Here is a 14,414-nt window from a genome sequence, read left to right on the forward strand (position 1 = left end):
ATTGCTCCAGTTGCTAGATAACATTAAACTTCAGGATCATAAAGGCAGGAATAGGAATGTTTTTGCCATAATCCAGATGAAAGAAAAAGATAGCTTAAATCAGGCTGGTGATGGTGGAGGTGGTAATAATAGGTTAAATTCTAAATATTTTCCCAAAGCAGAACCAGTAAGATTTGTTAATAGATTTGAAAGGTAATATGCAAGAAAGAGTCAGTGAGAACTCTTATTTTTTACCCGAGTAACTGGAAAGATGGCTCTGTCATTTAATAAAGGAAAAAGTTTCAGGAAAAACAGAATAGTATAGCACAAGCAGGGTGCAAATAAAGAGTCTGTTTTGACCGCTTGGGGCTAGAGATGACTATCAGTCAACTGAGAAATCCTCTGGAGGCCATTTGAAGCTACATATGGCCTCGGTACCCACTCAAGAGATCCTGGTAGCCACTCCTTTCAGGGGAGTATGTTCCTTCTACTCAGATCAGCTTCCTTATGGTGCTGAACAAATCTATCTTATCATTCAGGCATCTGCTAGGGTGGGGGGGAGTGAAACTGTGATTTTTTGTAGTCATTTTTCAGTGTTGGCTTTCATTGATGGCTTAGTGAAATCATTTGGTTTCTCTGAAGTATAATATAATGGCCTCCAGCTTTGCCTCTATACAAATTCCTTCATTCCTTTTGTAAAATCTTCCATATTTCCACAACTTGTGTATTCTCTTCCAACTGCTATCCACACATGTGAAGGTCTTCAACTAAAAGTGCACTTTTTGAACATGGGTGACATTGCATTTGGAGCTAAAAGATAAAAAGATATAGTTTGTAAGATATTACTAATAATAAATGTCTAAGGGATCAGCGGGAAGAGCTTTTTTAAAACAGTAGACTAAATGGGCAATGAACATATTTCTTTGTACCCCCACTGATAAATGGTGAGATGTATGCAGAAAATTATACAAACCATCACCATTTGCCATCTCCTATAGCCACATGACTATGCAGATTATGTAGCAAGCATATAATTTTGTTTGAATAGTACTGAGTGTCATTTCCCCTTGCATTAGGTCAGTGTGCAATGTGAAAATCAGTTACTTTGAGTGTATATAAACAACATGATACACAGTGTAAACAAAGCAGCTTTTGGTGCCATTTATCTCTAGAAGACTCTGGTTCCTGATATGAAAAGATGTCATTATTGCTTCTTTAACAATTAAAAAGTATATGTGTTGCATTTGCTTTCTGTCATATTTATATATAAATTATACTAAGTATATAGACTCCATAACTCACTATATTCTTAATAAAAAACCTGCAGCTAGGACTAAGACACTACAGGTCAATCACGTTAACATAAAAGGCTATAACAAAACAAGATGTTGAAAGGAAACAACCCTTCTTACAAATTGCCACAAGAGGGCAATACATATACATATGAGTCCATTCTTTAAGGTTTCCGTAGTTACAGGTTTCGTCATAATATCAAACATACCAGAACCAAAATATTGCCCATTAGTGCTCTGATATGGAAAACTGTTATTGCAGGTGCTTTATCAAAAAGACAGAAGTGTCTTGAGTATTTTTCCCTTTTAAATTCTTTAACTGAATTGAGTAAATAAAAATTTTAAAATCCCAATATGTATTTGGTACTATATAAAAGATGAGTCATAGATGAAATAATATATCTCATATCTAAATAACTATAACTGAAATGATACAAATTATTTCATCTTAGTAATATCCCCCAAAATATTTCATTCAGCGGTTTTTGTTCAGTAGGTAAAATGAAGATGAGAATAACAAGTAAAATGAAGGAACAAGAGAAAATGTATTCAACATGCTCATAAAAGTTTGAGGACACCCAGACATGCTTGCCTGCAACCCCAAGAGTGTTTCTAGACACATGGTTGGTTTTCTACTTGTATCTACTTGTTTACTTTAAAATGAAAAGATTTCTAAAGACAGATGTAAATTTTACTTTGAACAACTGAAGCAGGTTCTGAGTCCTACTCCTGATCCAGTCATTAAAGCGCTCTTAATTTTTCATCCTCCTTCAAATGTCTATGTAGAACTAGTAGGAAACTATTGCTTAGGTTCTCAGGTCTATTGAAGTTCTGAGAAGACAGTAATAATACCTTCTCTCATTCGTACAGTACTGTGTCCCTTTAGAAAGTGGGAGGCAATTAGGAGCAAAATGCTTCCATTGTGCTTTGGGATTGAAATTTTAAGAGGAAGAGAAAGGAGGAAAGCCTCATTTCTTATATCATTCTCCACAATATACATTTGCTGTTACAAATGTCAAAAGGCCCAATGTACTATTCCTAGCTGAAAAGCTGTGCTCATCTTGTAATGAGATGAAACACTTTTACTGCTGAAGGGGACTTCAACATTTCTTTGTCCAGATGTGAAAACTAAGGCACTCAGATGTTAAGCATGGATTCTATGTTTGTAAAACCATCTCTTTATTCTAAGAATTTATTTAAAATAAATAAAATAGTCCTATAAAGCAAACAATAAGGAAATAGAAGTCTTCCAGGACCTCAGGAGTATGGCCACTTTCTCTGGCTATTGAACTAAAACCTCACTTTTTCTCCTTTATGCTTCTCTCACAGACTTAATGTCAGAGTCTGACCAGAGGCATCACTTAGGAAGATGACTAGGTTTTCCAATTTTTTCTATAGGATCTCTTTTCTAGCTTTCTTTAAGGTCTGTCAATTTAGCTCACTCTCCTGGAAAACTCTACAAAAGCCTGTTTCAGGATCCAGTCTACCTTCTCTAGGTGATGTTTCTCTGGAGCAACTACAACCTCATTCATCAGTGCCCACTCTCAGCTTGTATTTCCCTCATTTTTTCCTATCTCAAGAAAACAAATATACCCAACACATTCCATAGTAGGAAGTTGGGCTACATTTAGCCCCTCACTATACTGTGAGTTCTTCAGGGCAAGAGTCATCTTCTAATCATCTTACTATTCCACAGGCTGGCATACAGCAGGCATTCAATAACTGTAGATGAAAAAGTCACATCTACAATTTGGTAACAGACAAGATTTATTTTTTAATTGAAAAAGTCATATAGAAGTTTAATATTAACATGTATATTTCCTATACATGTTAAAAGAAAAAGGATTTTAAAGTTCCCCCACCCAAATTTAACAAAACTAAAGTGGTGACTTGTTCTGTGCAAAAAACAAACAAACAAACAAACGAACAACAATAACAAAAAAACCCACAACAAATAAGAAGGAACTGAAAGGATATAACCTAAATAGCGTGCCAAGAATTTATACAGTAGCTTTAAAAAGGGTTATAAAACAAATAAAGATGGCACCTGTGTATCACCATTACCAACAGGATGGAGGAAGTAGACCTAGTCCCAGGTGACATACCAGCAAACATTCTTTGATAATGAAGTTTATGAGAAAGGATGCAAGGCCCCAAGGAAAGATGAATTCTAATACTCAGAGATTGCTAAGAAGACACTTCCACAAGTTTGTGTAAGTTAGGTCTGGTGTGATTCTGGCTGAAAAAGGGTGACTAAAACATGTGAGTTCTTGAAGTCACTTACAGCATTTTGTCATTATGCAAGAAGTCAAGGGTTTCTATCTACTGAAATTTCTATTATCCCACAAAAATATAAAAACATCAAGGAGAAGTAAGGATAGATCTACAACCCAGGGGTTAAAATGCACAGAAATAGAGACCAAACTTGCCCAAACTTCTCCTGTCTCAACTAAAATGAAACTAGAAAAAAGCTTCAAACATTGCTATAGGATATCACATCATAATTCCAAAGTCTGTGTTTACTGCAACTCTAATTTTAAAATCTGCTTGGTTTATAAACAAGACAAAAAGATGAGATACTTCATTGAATTTAACTTATTTATTAACCTAAAATAGGATTTTCTTTAAAAAGCATTAAAAATAAAGAAAATAAGAGACTAAAAGAATAAACATTACAAAAATTTTTGGGACACTTACTGAAGTCCATGGCATGTAGACAGTGCCACAAATGACGCAGAATTTCCTCGGATATGGCCCTGGTAGTAACAGTGTTCTCCTCCCTGAAAAATAGAGAACATAAGCCTTTGCTCAGGGTAAACGCATTTCATTTTTCTATTCACACTGCACCTCATGTGTAAAAGTCTGTGCAATATTTAATTATTCAAATTAGTATTATTAAACCATTTCTAACAGAATTATTCATAAACTCCCCTAGTGAGTTGACTCCAAATCAAAAGACAGGGAAATAAAAGTTGGCTTAACTTTTCTTTTAAGTAGGCAATGTTTGAAGGAGCAAAGAAAGAAATATTGAAGTATACACATGGTTTTTGCACCAGGATATATTTAATTAACTGTTTCCCCAGTCAAGAGAAACTCAACCTTGAGAGGCAGTAAGATGGTGCTCTTTCAGTTAAAGTGAAGCGAAAAAGAATAGAAATCATTTGAGAGTCATTAAACTGATGTTGGAAAATGCCAATTTTTTTATAAATATCAAAACTTAACAAGTTTATATTATTCTTTTCTCCAATCTGGAATGGCCTTATTGGTAAGCCATCTAGGATAAAAGTTTGAAATTGAGAACTTTCTTCTAGTAATCAGTAACATTAATTAAATTCCACTGAAAGACTCATTCTTTGAATTAAATTTCCTGAAGAACACAATAAGGGAAATATTCTGCCATCACTGGGTGTTGTTTCAGTCATTACATACTTGTCACTCAGAGTGTGGTCCAGAGCAGCACTGACATCACAGGGAGCTTGTCAGAAAGCTCAGATCCCACCCCAGACATGCTGTATCAGAACAGCCATTTTATCAAGGTCCCTAGGTGATTAATATGCACATTAAAGTTTGAGAAGCATTGTTCTAAATGACCCTTCCATTCCCCCACTAATCTCTTTCTTCAGATGCTGAAAGCTTCTAACTGAATTGATCCTTTGAGATATGAGTGATATAGGACGGACTGATAGAATGGGCAGGTTAAAGAAGCAACTGTTCCCTATCTCACAGTCTGGCTTAATGAACTAAAATTACATAAAATTTTCAGTGTTTGACAAGTGGAGAGGAGAGAAAAGGAAGACATGATAACATAACTAATGTAATGAGCTTAAATATATTTCTTAGCTGGAATTCCAAGAAAGGCAGCCTGACCTGAGGTGACTATTGCTCATAAAAATAATCTCACCAGATTTGGAGGCTCTCATATTTTATCAGCACCTAGATAGTAGGATGGTGGGTACACAGTGCAATCTCTGACTCTGTGGTACCTTCAAATTTCCAAGGGAGTCATTAAGCATCATGAACTGAGGATTATAGTTGGATTTGATGGAAGACAAGACAAGGTTGTACTTCATATTAGGGTCTAACAGGGGTTGGGACTAAGAACTCCACAGACTTTGGGGCAGAAACAAACCCAAACCTAAGAGAGTAAGACACTGACTGACTTCATGGGTAAAGTTCTACAGAGTAGATATTAGAAGAGTAAGCCATCAGATTCTTCACTTACACTTGCTTGAGCTGTAATCTCAAGCAAGTTACTAAAACCTGCCAATGTCATCTACACATTTCATAGTATAGTTCAGATTATTAAATTATCTAATATCTGAAAAAGTCTTAGCACTTGCTTGACACTTAGTAAACAGTGTCTGCTACTACCACAATTATTCTGTCAATTATTGTTTTACTCAATTTATATACACAATCACCTCAAATCATCACATCAATCCTACAAAGTACAGCATACTTAAATGCTGTTTCTATTCTTGACTGTCATGACCTCTAAGAGTCAATATTGTCCAACTGGGAAGCAGCCAAATAGTTTTGCAAACTTGGTGTGAATACCAAGACTTGTGGTCTTTTTCCTGCACTAATGAGCTGGACCAAGAATCTGTAGGTTGTGTAATACAAATCTAATCTTTCTCTTAGCTGATTTTTGTTATTGTTTGTATTTTTATTAGTGCCGGAGGTAAATTTAATAGAATTTTGAATGTCATCTGGCAAACTGTCCATAAGATTAGAGTCAAAGTACATGAGAGGTCATTGTATTTCAAATGACCTTAATTTCCTGGACACAGCTGCCTGGACCAGAAACCACACTCTAACTTTCAATTGGCCAGACACAGAAGACCAACAGCCTATGAAGTGACCTGGAAAGAGAATTCTATTTAAGGTTTTCCCTTGATAGTGACTAAATATTCAATCAGATCTCTTAAGAGTTCTAAGACTTACAGTGAAATGTAGATATAAAGGTAGCAGAAACAAAGAAGATAATCAAAACAGTTATGGCATTACACTAGGGAGCACTGGACATTGACAAATAATTGTCTAAGGGGAAAAATGTCAGAAGTAAAGGCATAAAAGACTTTTATATATTACTAATTTTATTTTTCATAATTCTACTAATTTTGTAAATTACTAACATTTTCTCTAAAATACCACCTCTGGAAACATGTAATGGTAAGTCATAAAAAGAATAAGGAATTCATTTTAAAACAATTCACTGCATCGAGGAGAAATAGATGATTAGATAATGGAAAACAATCTTTCACTAGTTTCAGAATCTAAAAAATCGAACTAATTCCAAAAACAGCATGATCAGGACCCACTGCACAAAAGCCTAATGCTACAAATGAAATGAGAGCTCAGTATGGCTGAATCATTATCAAATGTTTCCATGACATTTAAGGAGAAGCATAAACACCAGGAGGGGGAAACTTCTTCAATTTGGGCTATTAAAATTTAAATTTTGGGGCCTCCCAGTGGCACAGAGGTTGAGCGCTGGGTTGCAAAGCTGCCCGCAGCCTTTGCAGTGCCGATTCAATCCTCAGCTGCTCCCAGCCAGCGGAGGAGGGTCCCACATGGTGCGCAGACCTCTCCTGCCGCCCACTGCTCCCCTCAGCAGTGTACCTCAGTCCTTCTGCCTGTTCTGCAACCCGCTCTGGCGCTGATGAATTCTCTCACCCTCCCCGCGCTTCTGACTGTACCCAGTGCTTGTGTAAATAAATAAATAAATAAATCTTTAAAAAAAAAAAATCTTTCTTTAAAAAAAATAAATAAATAAATTTAAAAAAAATCTAAATTTTGAGTTTCCCCACTGGTAGCATATGTAATTCTTATAAATAATGATGGAAGTTGATTTTTGTGTTGTGACTTTTGTCAGGGATTATTGTAAATCAATAATTATTTAAACTAGGAACTAGATTTTTTCCTTAAAAAGCCTAGAAATATTTCTTAGTCCAGAATAAAGGCATAACAAAGGGCTTCTTTAACTTATATAAATCTATTAACACATCATTTCAGTAAATAAAATAAATGCAATGGATTTTTTAAAATAATCGTTTATATCCATTATTTTTAAGATAATATTTATGGCAAAAATTCTAAGAGTTCAGAAGGTACATGATGAAGAGTAAAAATATCTTCTTCATACACTTAGGATATGATTGCCTTCTAAAAGGCAAGCAATTTTCACATATTTTGTGTACAATGTCAGGGATCAGTGCACAAATGAGTTTACATTGGTCTGTCACTTTTTTTTCCCCCTTTAAGGTGATTATGACCTCTTTCTATATCAATATCTGAGTCTTTCAGTGATGGCATAATATTCTGTTATGGAGGTGAACCATAACTCACTTAAACAGTCAAGTACTAATGGACAGTTAGGTTATTACCAGTGGTTTCTTTCTGCTGTCATAAACAATATTGCAACAAACACCCTTTCATATATTTTTGTGCACTTCTGTCAGTATATATTTGTATCTAGTGGGCCAAACAATATTAACAATAAACAATATTTTAAATTTTAATAAATATTTTAAAGGATAGTGTAAAGGCAGGACACTGAGCAGGTTTTTGGATCCAGCAGACCGGGTAAGGAGAAGAGTCCTGGAGAGTCCTTGGTGGCTTTTGCAGGGTTTTATTGGGATTTACCAGGCACACGGCAGGCAGGGGTGCCGGGGGGCCAGGAGGCTGGCAGGCCTCCCAGCCCCCAGCAAGTCTTTACTCTATCTGGGCTCTCAGGCTTCTCTCGTGTTCTCTCTGCTTCTCTCTCTCAGTTCTGCTTCACTTCTCTGCTTCTTCCCTGGTGTCCCCGTGACACCGCCCTTAAAAAGCCCAGTTTTAGTCCAGGTGAATCCCATCTACATATGCTCACACCCTATTCCAGGTGCCCGACATCAGGCATGCATTCAGGACCACAAGGTTCCATCATCTATCCTGATGGCGGGAGGCAGAAAAGCCTGATACTTTTACGGTACCCTACAGATAGCTATCACTGCATTTCTTTATACTTATATCTGTTTTAAATGGTTTATTGCATTTTAAATTAATAAAGTGTATTTTATTAAAAAGTATATATTTCAATAGACTACTAATCAAGCCAATTTTCTAAAATCTTATTAATTACAAAAGTTCTCCATATCTTCATATGATTTTCTTGAAGAAACAGATGCTTCACAGAAGTAGGTATTTTATGTAATAATCTAATACAGATGTAGGAAAGAGAGAGTCAGTACATCCTCGTAGAGTTCGGCTCTTAATCCTACTGCCAGTCGCAGCTTTATTCTTACTGTCTCTTTTGTTCCAGAAATAAATCCATTGTCCTTGAAACTTTCTTCATGCTCCTTGATTTAAGAACATAATAATGCATTTATAACAGTACAGATGTTTATTTTTAGCTAATTAGATAGTCGTTGCTAAAAAAGAAACATTACCCACTTCTATAAAAATGAACTTATATGATAGTTCACGTGTCTATTGGTTTATCTTCCCAGTGGGGAAATAAAAGGTTACTGCAATTTTTATTCTAGATTCAGTAACAAAGGAAATTTTTATTACATGGCCAGAAAGAGCTCAAGGGAAAAGTAGAATTTATTATAAATATGATGAGATAACACAATTCAAGTTATACTGCATGGATTATATAATTATGAGCACTCAATAACCAACTGGAGCACAGCAGCAAGGCCATGGTCATCTGCCCCCTATTCTGACCCTCAGAAGAAACAACAACTTTATCAGCTCCAAGACGGGCAAAGAAAACACCTTTCAAAGCTTTTTGATTCCCTCCACATCGCAGATATCCTCTTGCTAACCCCTTTTTTCCTGAATTTTCAAGTTTTTAGAAAATCTATGTTACATCTCTCTACTTGCAAACCTGTTTCTGTCTTATATTCCCACCAGATTATGATCTCCTTTTAGGGAAGCACAAGTGCCTGATCTATGCTTCTATCACCACATATGCTGTTAGAGAGAGCCTCCCTGAATCTCTGGTTCTACAGCAATAAAATGGGGATAAAATTAATCTAAGCTGCCTTACAATAGCATGCAGTGGATTTGTAGGAAAAATGGCATTAATCAGGCTCTTTTTTGCCCTCCGCCACTAGCCTCTACGGCTGTCACCTGCAGCCTTGCTTTCCTCCCAGGTTTCATTGGCCACACGGATATCATGTTAGTGCAAAAAGTGCTTGGGAGCTTAAGCAAGAGGCTCACATGGACACTGAAGCCAAGAAACCAGAGGGCACATACCTGTAAGTATGGACACTGGACACCCACACCCGGGCTAGAGATCATTCCAGAGGGAGGGAGAGAGAAAGAGAGAGCAGAGGCTCAGGTGTTATCTGCCTCCCAATCCCCTGCCTCCCTGCTCACCTGCCCACCTGCCCACCCTTTGCCTGGTTTGCCCATATAGGATTCCATAATAAAACAAAGTATACCATAAACTGCTTTCTAAATAGGTGAGGGGCACAGTCAGTCAACAGTTACTCAGTAAGGGATTCTATCATGTCTCTTGAGGTAGTATTCTCATACTGTATTTAAAACTAACAATTCAGAACACTGATTACTAATGCAGATTACAGGGCCTCTTCCCCAAAGAGTTTGTTTAGGCAACTCTGATGTAAGGTAAAAAGTATTTGCCCTCCTGCCATTAGGATAGATGATGGAACCCTGTGGTCCCGAATGCATGCCTGATGGTGGGCACCCGGAACAGGGTGTGGGCTTTATGGGATTCGCCTGGGATAAGACTGGGCTTTTTTTTTTTTTTTTATACAAGCATTGGGTACAGTCAGAAGTGCGGGAAGGTAAGAGAATTCACCAGAGCCAGAGCGGGGAGCAGAGCAGGCAGAAGGACCAAAGCACACTGCTGAGGGGAGCAGCGGGCGGCAGGAGAGGTCTGCGCGCCATGTGGGACCCTCCTCTGGTGGCCGGAGAGCAGCCGGGGGATCGAACCGGTGCTGCAGAGACTGCGGGCAGCTTCGCAACCCAGCGCTCAACCGCTGCGCCATTAAGGGTGGCATCAAGGGGACTCCAGCAGAAGCCGAGAGAAGAACAAGAAGCAGAAAAGCAGAAGCAGAACCACTAGAGAGCAAAGAAGCAAGGTCACAAGAAAACGCCAGAGAGTCCAGATAGAGTGCAGACTTGCTGGGGGCTGGGAGGCCTGCCAGCCTCCTGGCCCCCCAGCACCCCTGCCTGCCATGTACCCGGTAAATCCCAATAAAAGCCTGCAAAAGCCACTGAGGGCTCCAGGACTCTGACTCTTCCTTTACCCCAGTCTGCTGGATGAGAAAACCTGCTCAGCGGCTTATCCTGCCCTACAGAGACCCAAAAATCTTCATCTAAACACATACTCCACAATTTTCTTACTCCAGTTGAGAACTAAAGCAATGGTTCTCAACTTTGGCTGCATATCAGTCACCTGGGGAGCTTTTAAAATCCCACTGCCCAGGCTGTGCTCCAAACCAATTATATCATAATCTCTGGAGACGGGATGCAAGCATCAGCATCTTTTTAAGTGCTCTAGATGATTCAATGTAGCTGCAGTAATTGAGAGTCCCTACAATTGAGAAATACTACTCAATAGCAGTGGTCCTCAAAACCATCAGAATTGCTAGGATGAGCTTTATAAAGTAACCGATTGCCAGGCCAGGTCTTCCTGCAGACCCACTGAATTAGAATCTCCAAGGAGGCAGGGCCCCACGTTTCAGAGAATTGTGAAACATCCTCCAGGTATTCTGATGATGATGTTTGGAATCATTAACCTAAAAACATTCAGCCCAAATCCAAACCACCCCATGTAGAGGATACCAAAAAGACTAAGATCTTTCAGAGAATGAAAGCATCTAGCATATCTTGGCCATTCTGCTTGATGATTTATGAGATATTTCATGATGAATGATGAGGTGAATATTAATTTCTCCATTTAACAATGGAGAAAACACAGACTGTATGCTTGATGCACAGTCAAGTCTCTTTATGCTACCAATTCTCAAGAGTGGTTTCCAGCCCAACAGCATCAGCATCAGCTTGGTTAGAAATGCAAATTCTTAAGCCTCAGACTTACTCAGAAGTGCTAGAAGCCTCTAGGTGTCTTCAACAAACCCTGAAGTTTGAGAATAACTGTTTTATACTACCCTGGCTTCTGCATTCTAATTCAGTGCTGTGCTCACTGAAATCCTTCACAAGCTCCTAAATAAATTCTTACTGAAACAGAAAGGGTGTAACAATCATAGCTCTTCTCCACTTCTTTTCTGTTTCCCACAAACCAGCTGGGTTTATGAGAAACAAAATAGAAGGTAAAGGTAAGAAAAGAATATGTAAGAAATTTGCCATATGCAGAGCCAAAAAGAGCTACTTTTTGTAGGAGTTGGTAAGAGATACCCTATAGGATGCTTGGGTGAATTAAAGGGACTCAAGTAATCAACTATTTGGTCACCCTAAAGAGACAAAACCAGTGCAGAAACTTCCAAAACAGAACACCCCCCTGCAACCGTTGTGTTCATGCTCTACTTCCTGAGTCATGGTGCTCTCCTCCTCCACTGGCACCAGTTCCAGGACCCACCTTCTGCTCTGCAGATTGGGGATCTTGCCAGTCATCCTTCTCCACAAGGAGATTCCTGCTCACTGGGCTTTGGCACAGTAGTTCTCAACCCTGGGCACATCTTTGTATCACATCAATATCAAAGGTGAAGTCTGTTAAAAATACTAACCCTCAATCATACTAATTATTTCAGAATCTCTGGGGGGTGGGATCTGGGCATTTTTTAAATCTGCTCAGATAATTCCCACATACTGCCATGGCTGAGAACCTGTGCCCTCGCCAATGTACCTGCGCAGGAACTTGAACTCTACCACACCTTAGATTCCTCTCAGGGATGTGCATTTCCCAGGCTTATGTTTATGGCTGTGTGATGGGAGTCTGTTCCATCAGGAGCTTGCTATAACAAACCTGGTTCCAATTCTCTCTTGATTGGCACTGACATGAAGAACCCGTCTTTTGATACTTGCTCCTCCCTTCCAATAGTTAGACAATGCATTTACAGATGAGTCAGAAGTATTTCAAGTCTCCCTTGGGTCATCTGCATCAAGAAAATTCCTAGAATAGCTAAATCTTATGTTATAGAGCATGTTCGGACCCACCCTGATTAAAATCCATAATCTGGAACTATAGAGGATTCATAGAAGGAACACAGATTAAATATCTGCTTAGGTACAAAGTGTAAGGATACCTGGTTCTACAGGTTCTCTGAGGTGAATAAAAACAATCTCATTTCATTTTAAGTAAATTAAAATTAAATAGTTATCATCAATCAGTTCATGCCAAAATGATAAATATATATATATAAATCACAGTTAATTCTTCATAAAACTAAATACATTTAATTGTTATATAATCATACACTGTGATGAGCTTAGTTTCTTCCATCTCTTTGATTAAAATTGCTCTTTTTAAAATTTTTAATAGACTTATTTAAAAATAATTTTAGATTCACAGAACAGTCACAAAGACAGTACAGGTTCTAGTAAACTTAACACTCAGTTTCTCCTATTGTTAACATCTTATATTACCTAAGTTTACTTGTCAAAACTAAGGAATTGAATTATTCATGGCTGTTTACTAGATTCTTAACATTTAGATTGCACTACTGTTTCCATTAATTTCCTCTTTGTGTTCCAGGATCAAATCAAGGTACCATATTGCATTACATTTTTTCAAATTGGTGGCAATAGCAACTAGAATCTAGGTATTTTTTAAAAAGTGTTGTCTCTATATATATGGTAAAAAAAATGGAAAGCCGATGTTGATCCCCAATTTCTTTTTTGTATACTGTGCTATAAAACACTTATGAAAGCTTAGGTAAAAGAACATAAGTAAATATTTCCTATTCTTTAACATGAAAGGTTTTCAAAAGATTTTTACAAAACTATCCTTATTGGAATTGATATAAAAGACAGATTAAACTAAAAATTTTGATATATCCCATGGAAATAAATTTTGGAAGTTTACTCATTAACTGTTTCCTACAATAAAAATCAAGGCTGGAAAGGAAGAAAATGTTGCTATTCTAGCTAATGCTACTGCCACGAGTAAAAGAGTTGTGTCTGACCCAGAGTCTCTTGTCTTTTGCCAGCACAGATGAAATTGCGACAAGCTAGCTTGTTAACTTGCAAGTAGGCAAAAATCTCAGCCCCTTTATAGTTATCCAAAAGTGGATTTCCATTTTTCCTTGAAAATCAGGACATTTGTTAACATGAATATTCATCCTTACATTTGCATTCTTTGGTAGGATAAAAATCAGCTTAAGATGAATAAGGTATATGTTGCCCATTTTATTATAGCCAGCCTGTCTATTATTTATGCCACTGCTTCACACATTTGGACACTTGTGTTCATCACCCCATTCTGGGTACAGTTATTTAACGAACATCCAAATCATCAGCTCATTCCAACATCTAAAGGTAAATGAACATTCAAAATCTCTAAACTTGGGCCTCCCTGGGGGCACAAAGGGTTAAGCACCACACAATGAAGTAATATACAGCCTCTGCTGCATGAGTTTGCTCCCTGGCCGGCCAAGAAGCAACCCACATGGCACAGCAGACCTCTCCAGACTCACATGCTGCCCCCCTCAGCAGAGTATTTCGGTCAGTCTGCCTGTTCTGCTCCCCACTCTGTCTCTGGTGAATCCTCTCACCCCCCGCATCTCTGGCCTGTACCCAAGCTCTTGTATGTATAAATAGATGAGTCTTTAAAAAAAAAACTCTAAACTCTTTTAATATTCATGATAATCACTAGGATCCTGTAGCACAGTCATCAAAAAAAGAACACTTTAAAAATTAAAAGCAAACAAATCTAGTTGATAAAGAAAAAAGAGTAATTTCATTTAAAGGATGCACGGTTCCTATTGAAAAGATATGTGAGAATATTACTGTAGCTAAAATTTACAAAATAGAAAAAACACAGAATTAGAAAAACATTGGATATAAATAAAAGTGATAAAAAAGAGTTTTACTGGAAAATAGTGAACATCACAGAAAACAGAGGGCATAACTTCACATTAATTTTTAAAAATAAAGCCCATCAGGTACCTAGTGAGTTTAAATCTATTTTTATTATTGTTCAGAAGTCTTTTCTTATACTGATTTCCCCTG

The 14,414-nt window shown here is 37.6% G+C and overlaps 1 protein-coding gene across 8 annotated transcripts in view; it reads right to left on the bottom strand.

The window, feature by feature from the left end:
* Positions 1-14,414, bottom strand: part of ADAM22 (ADAM metallopeptidase domain 22) — a 207,059-nt gene that overhangs the window by 85,202 nt on the left and 107,443 nt on the right. For all 8 annotated transcript variants that reach the window (XM_037510432.2, XM_037510415.2, XM_037510408.2 and 5 more), the window contains exon 5: positions 3,969-4,051. In XM_037510432.2, coding sequence (XP_037366329.1) covers positions 3,969-4,051 — 83 coding nt within the window. The remainder of the gene's footprint in view (positions 1-3,968; positions 4,052-14,414) is intronic.

Source organism: Talpa occidentalis, unplaced genomic scaffold, assembly GCF_014898055.3.
Source record: "Talpa occidentalis isolate TD23 unplaced genomic scaffold, MPIMG_talOcc4v2.1, whole genome shotgun sequence".
NCBI lineage: Eukaryota > Metazoa > Chordata > Mammalia > Eulipotyphla > Talpidae > Talpa > Talpa occidentalis.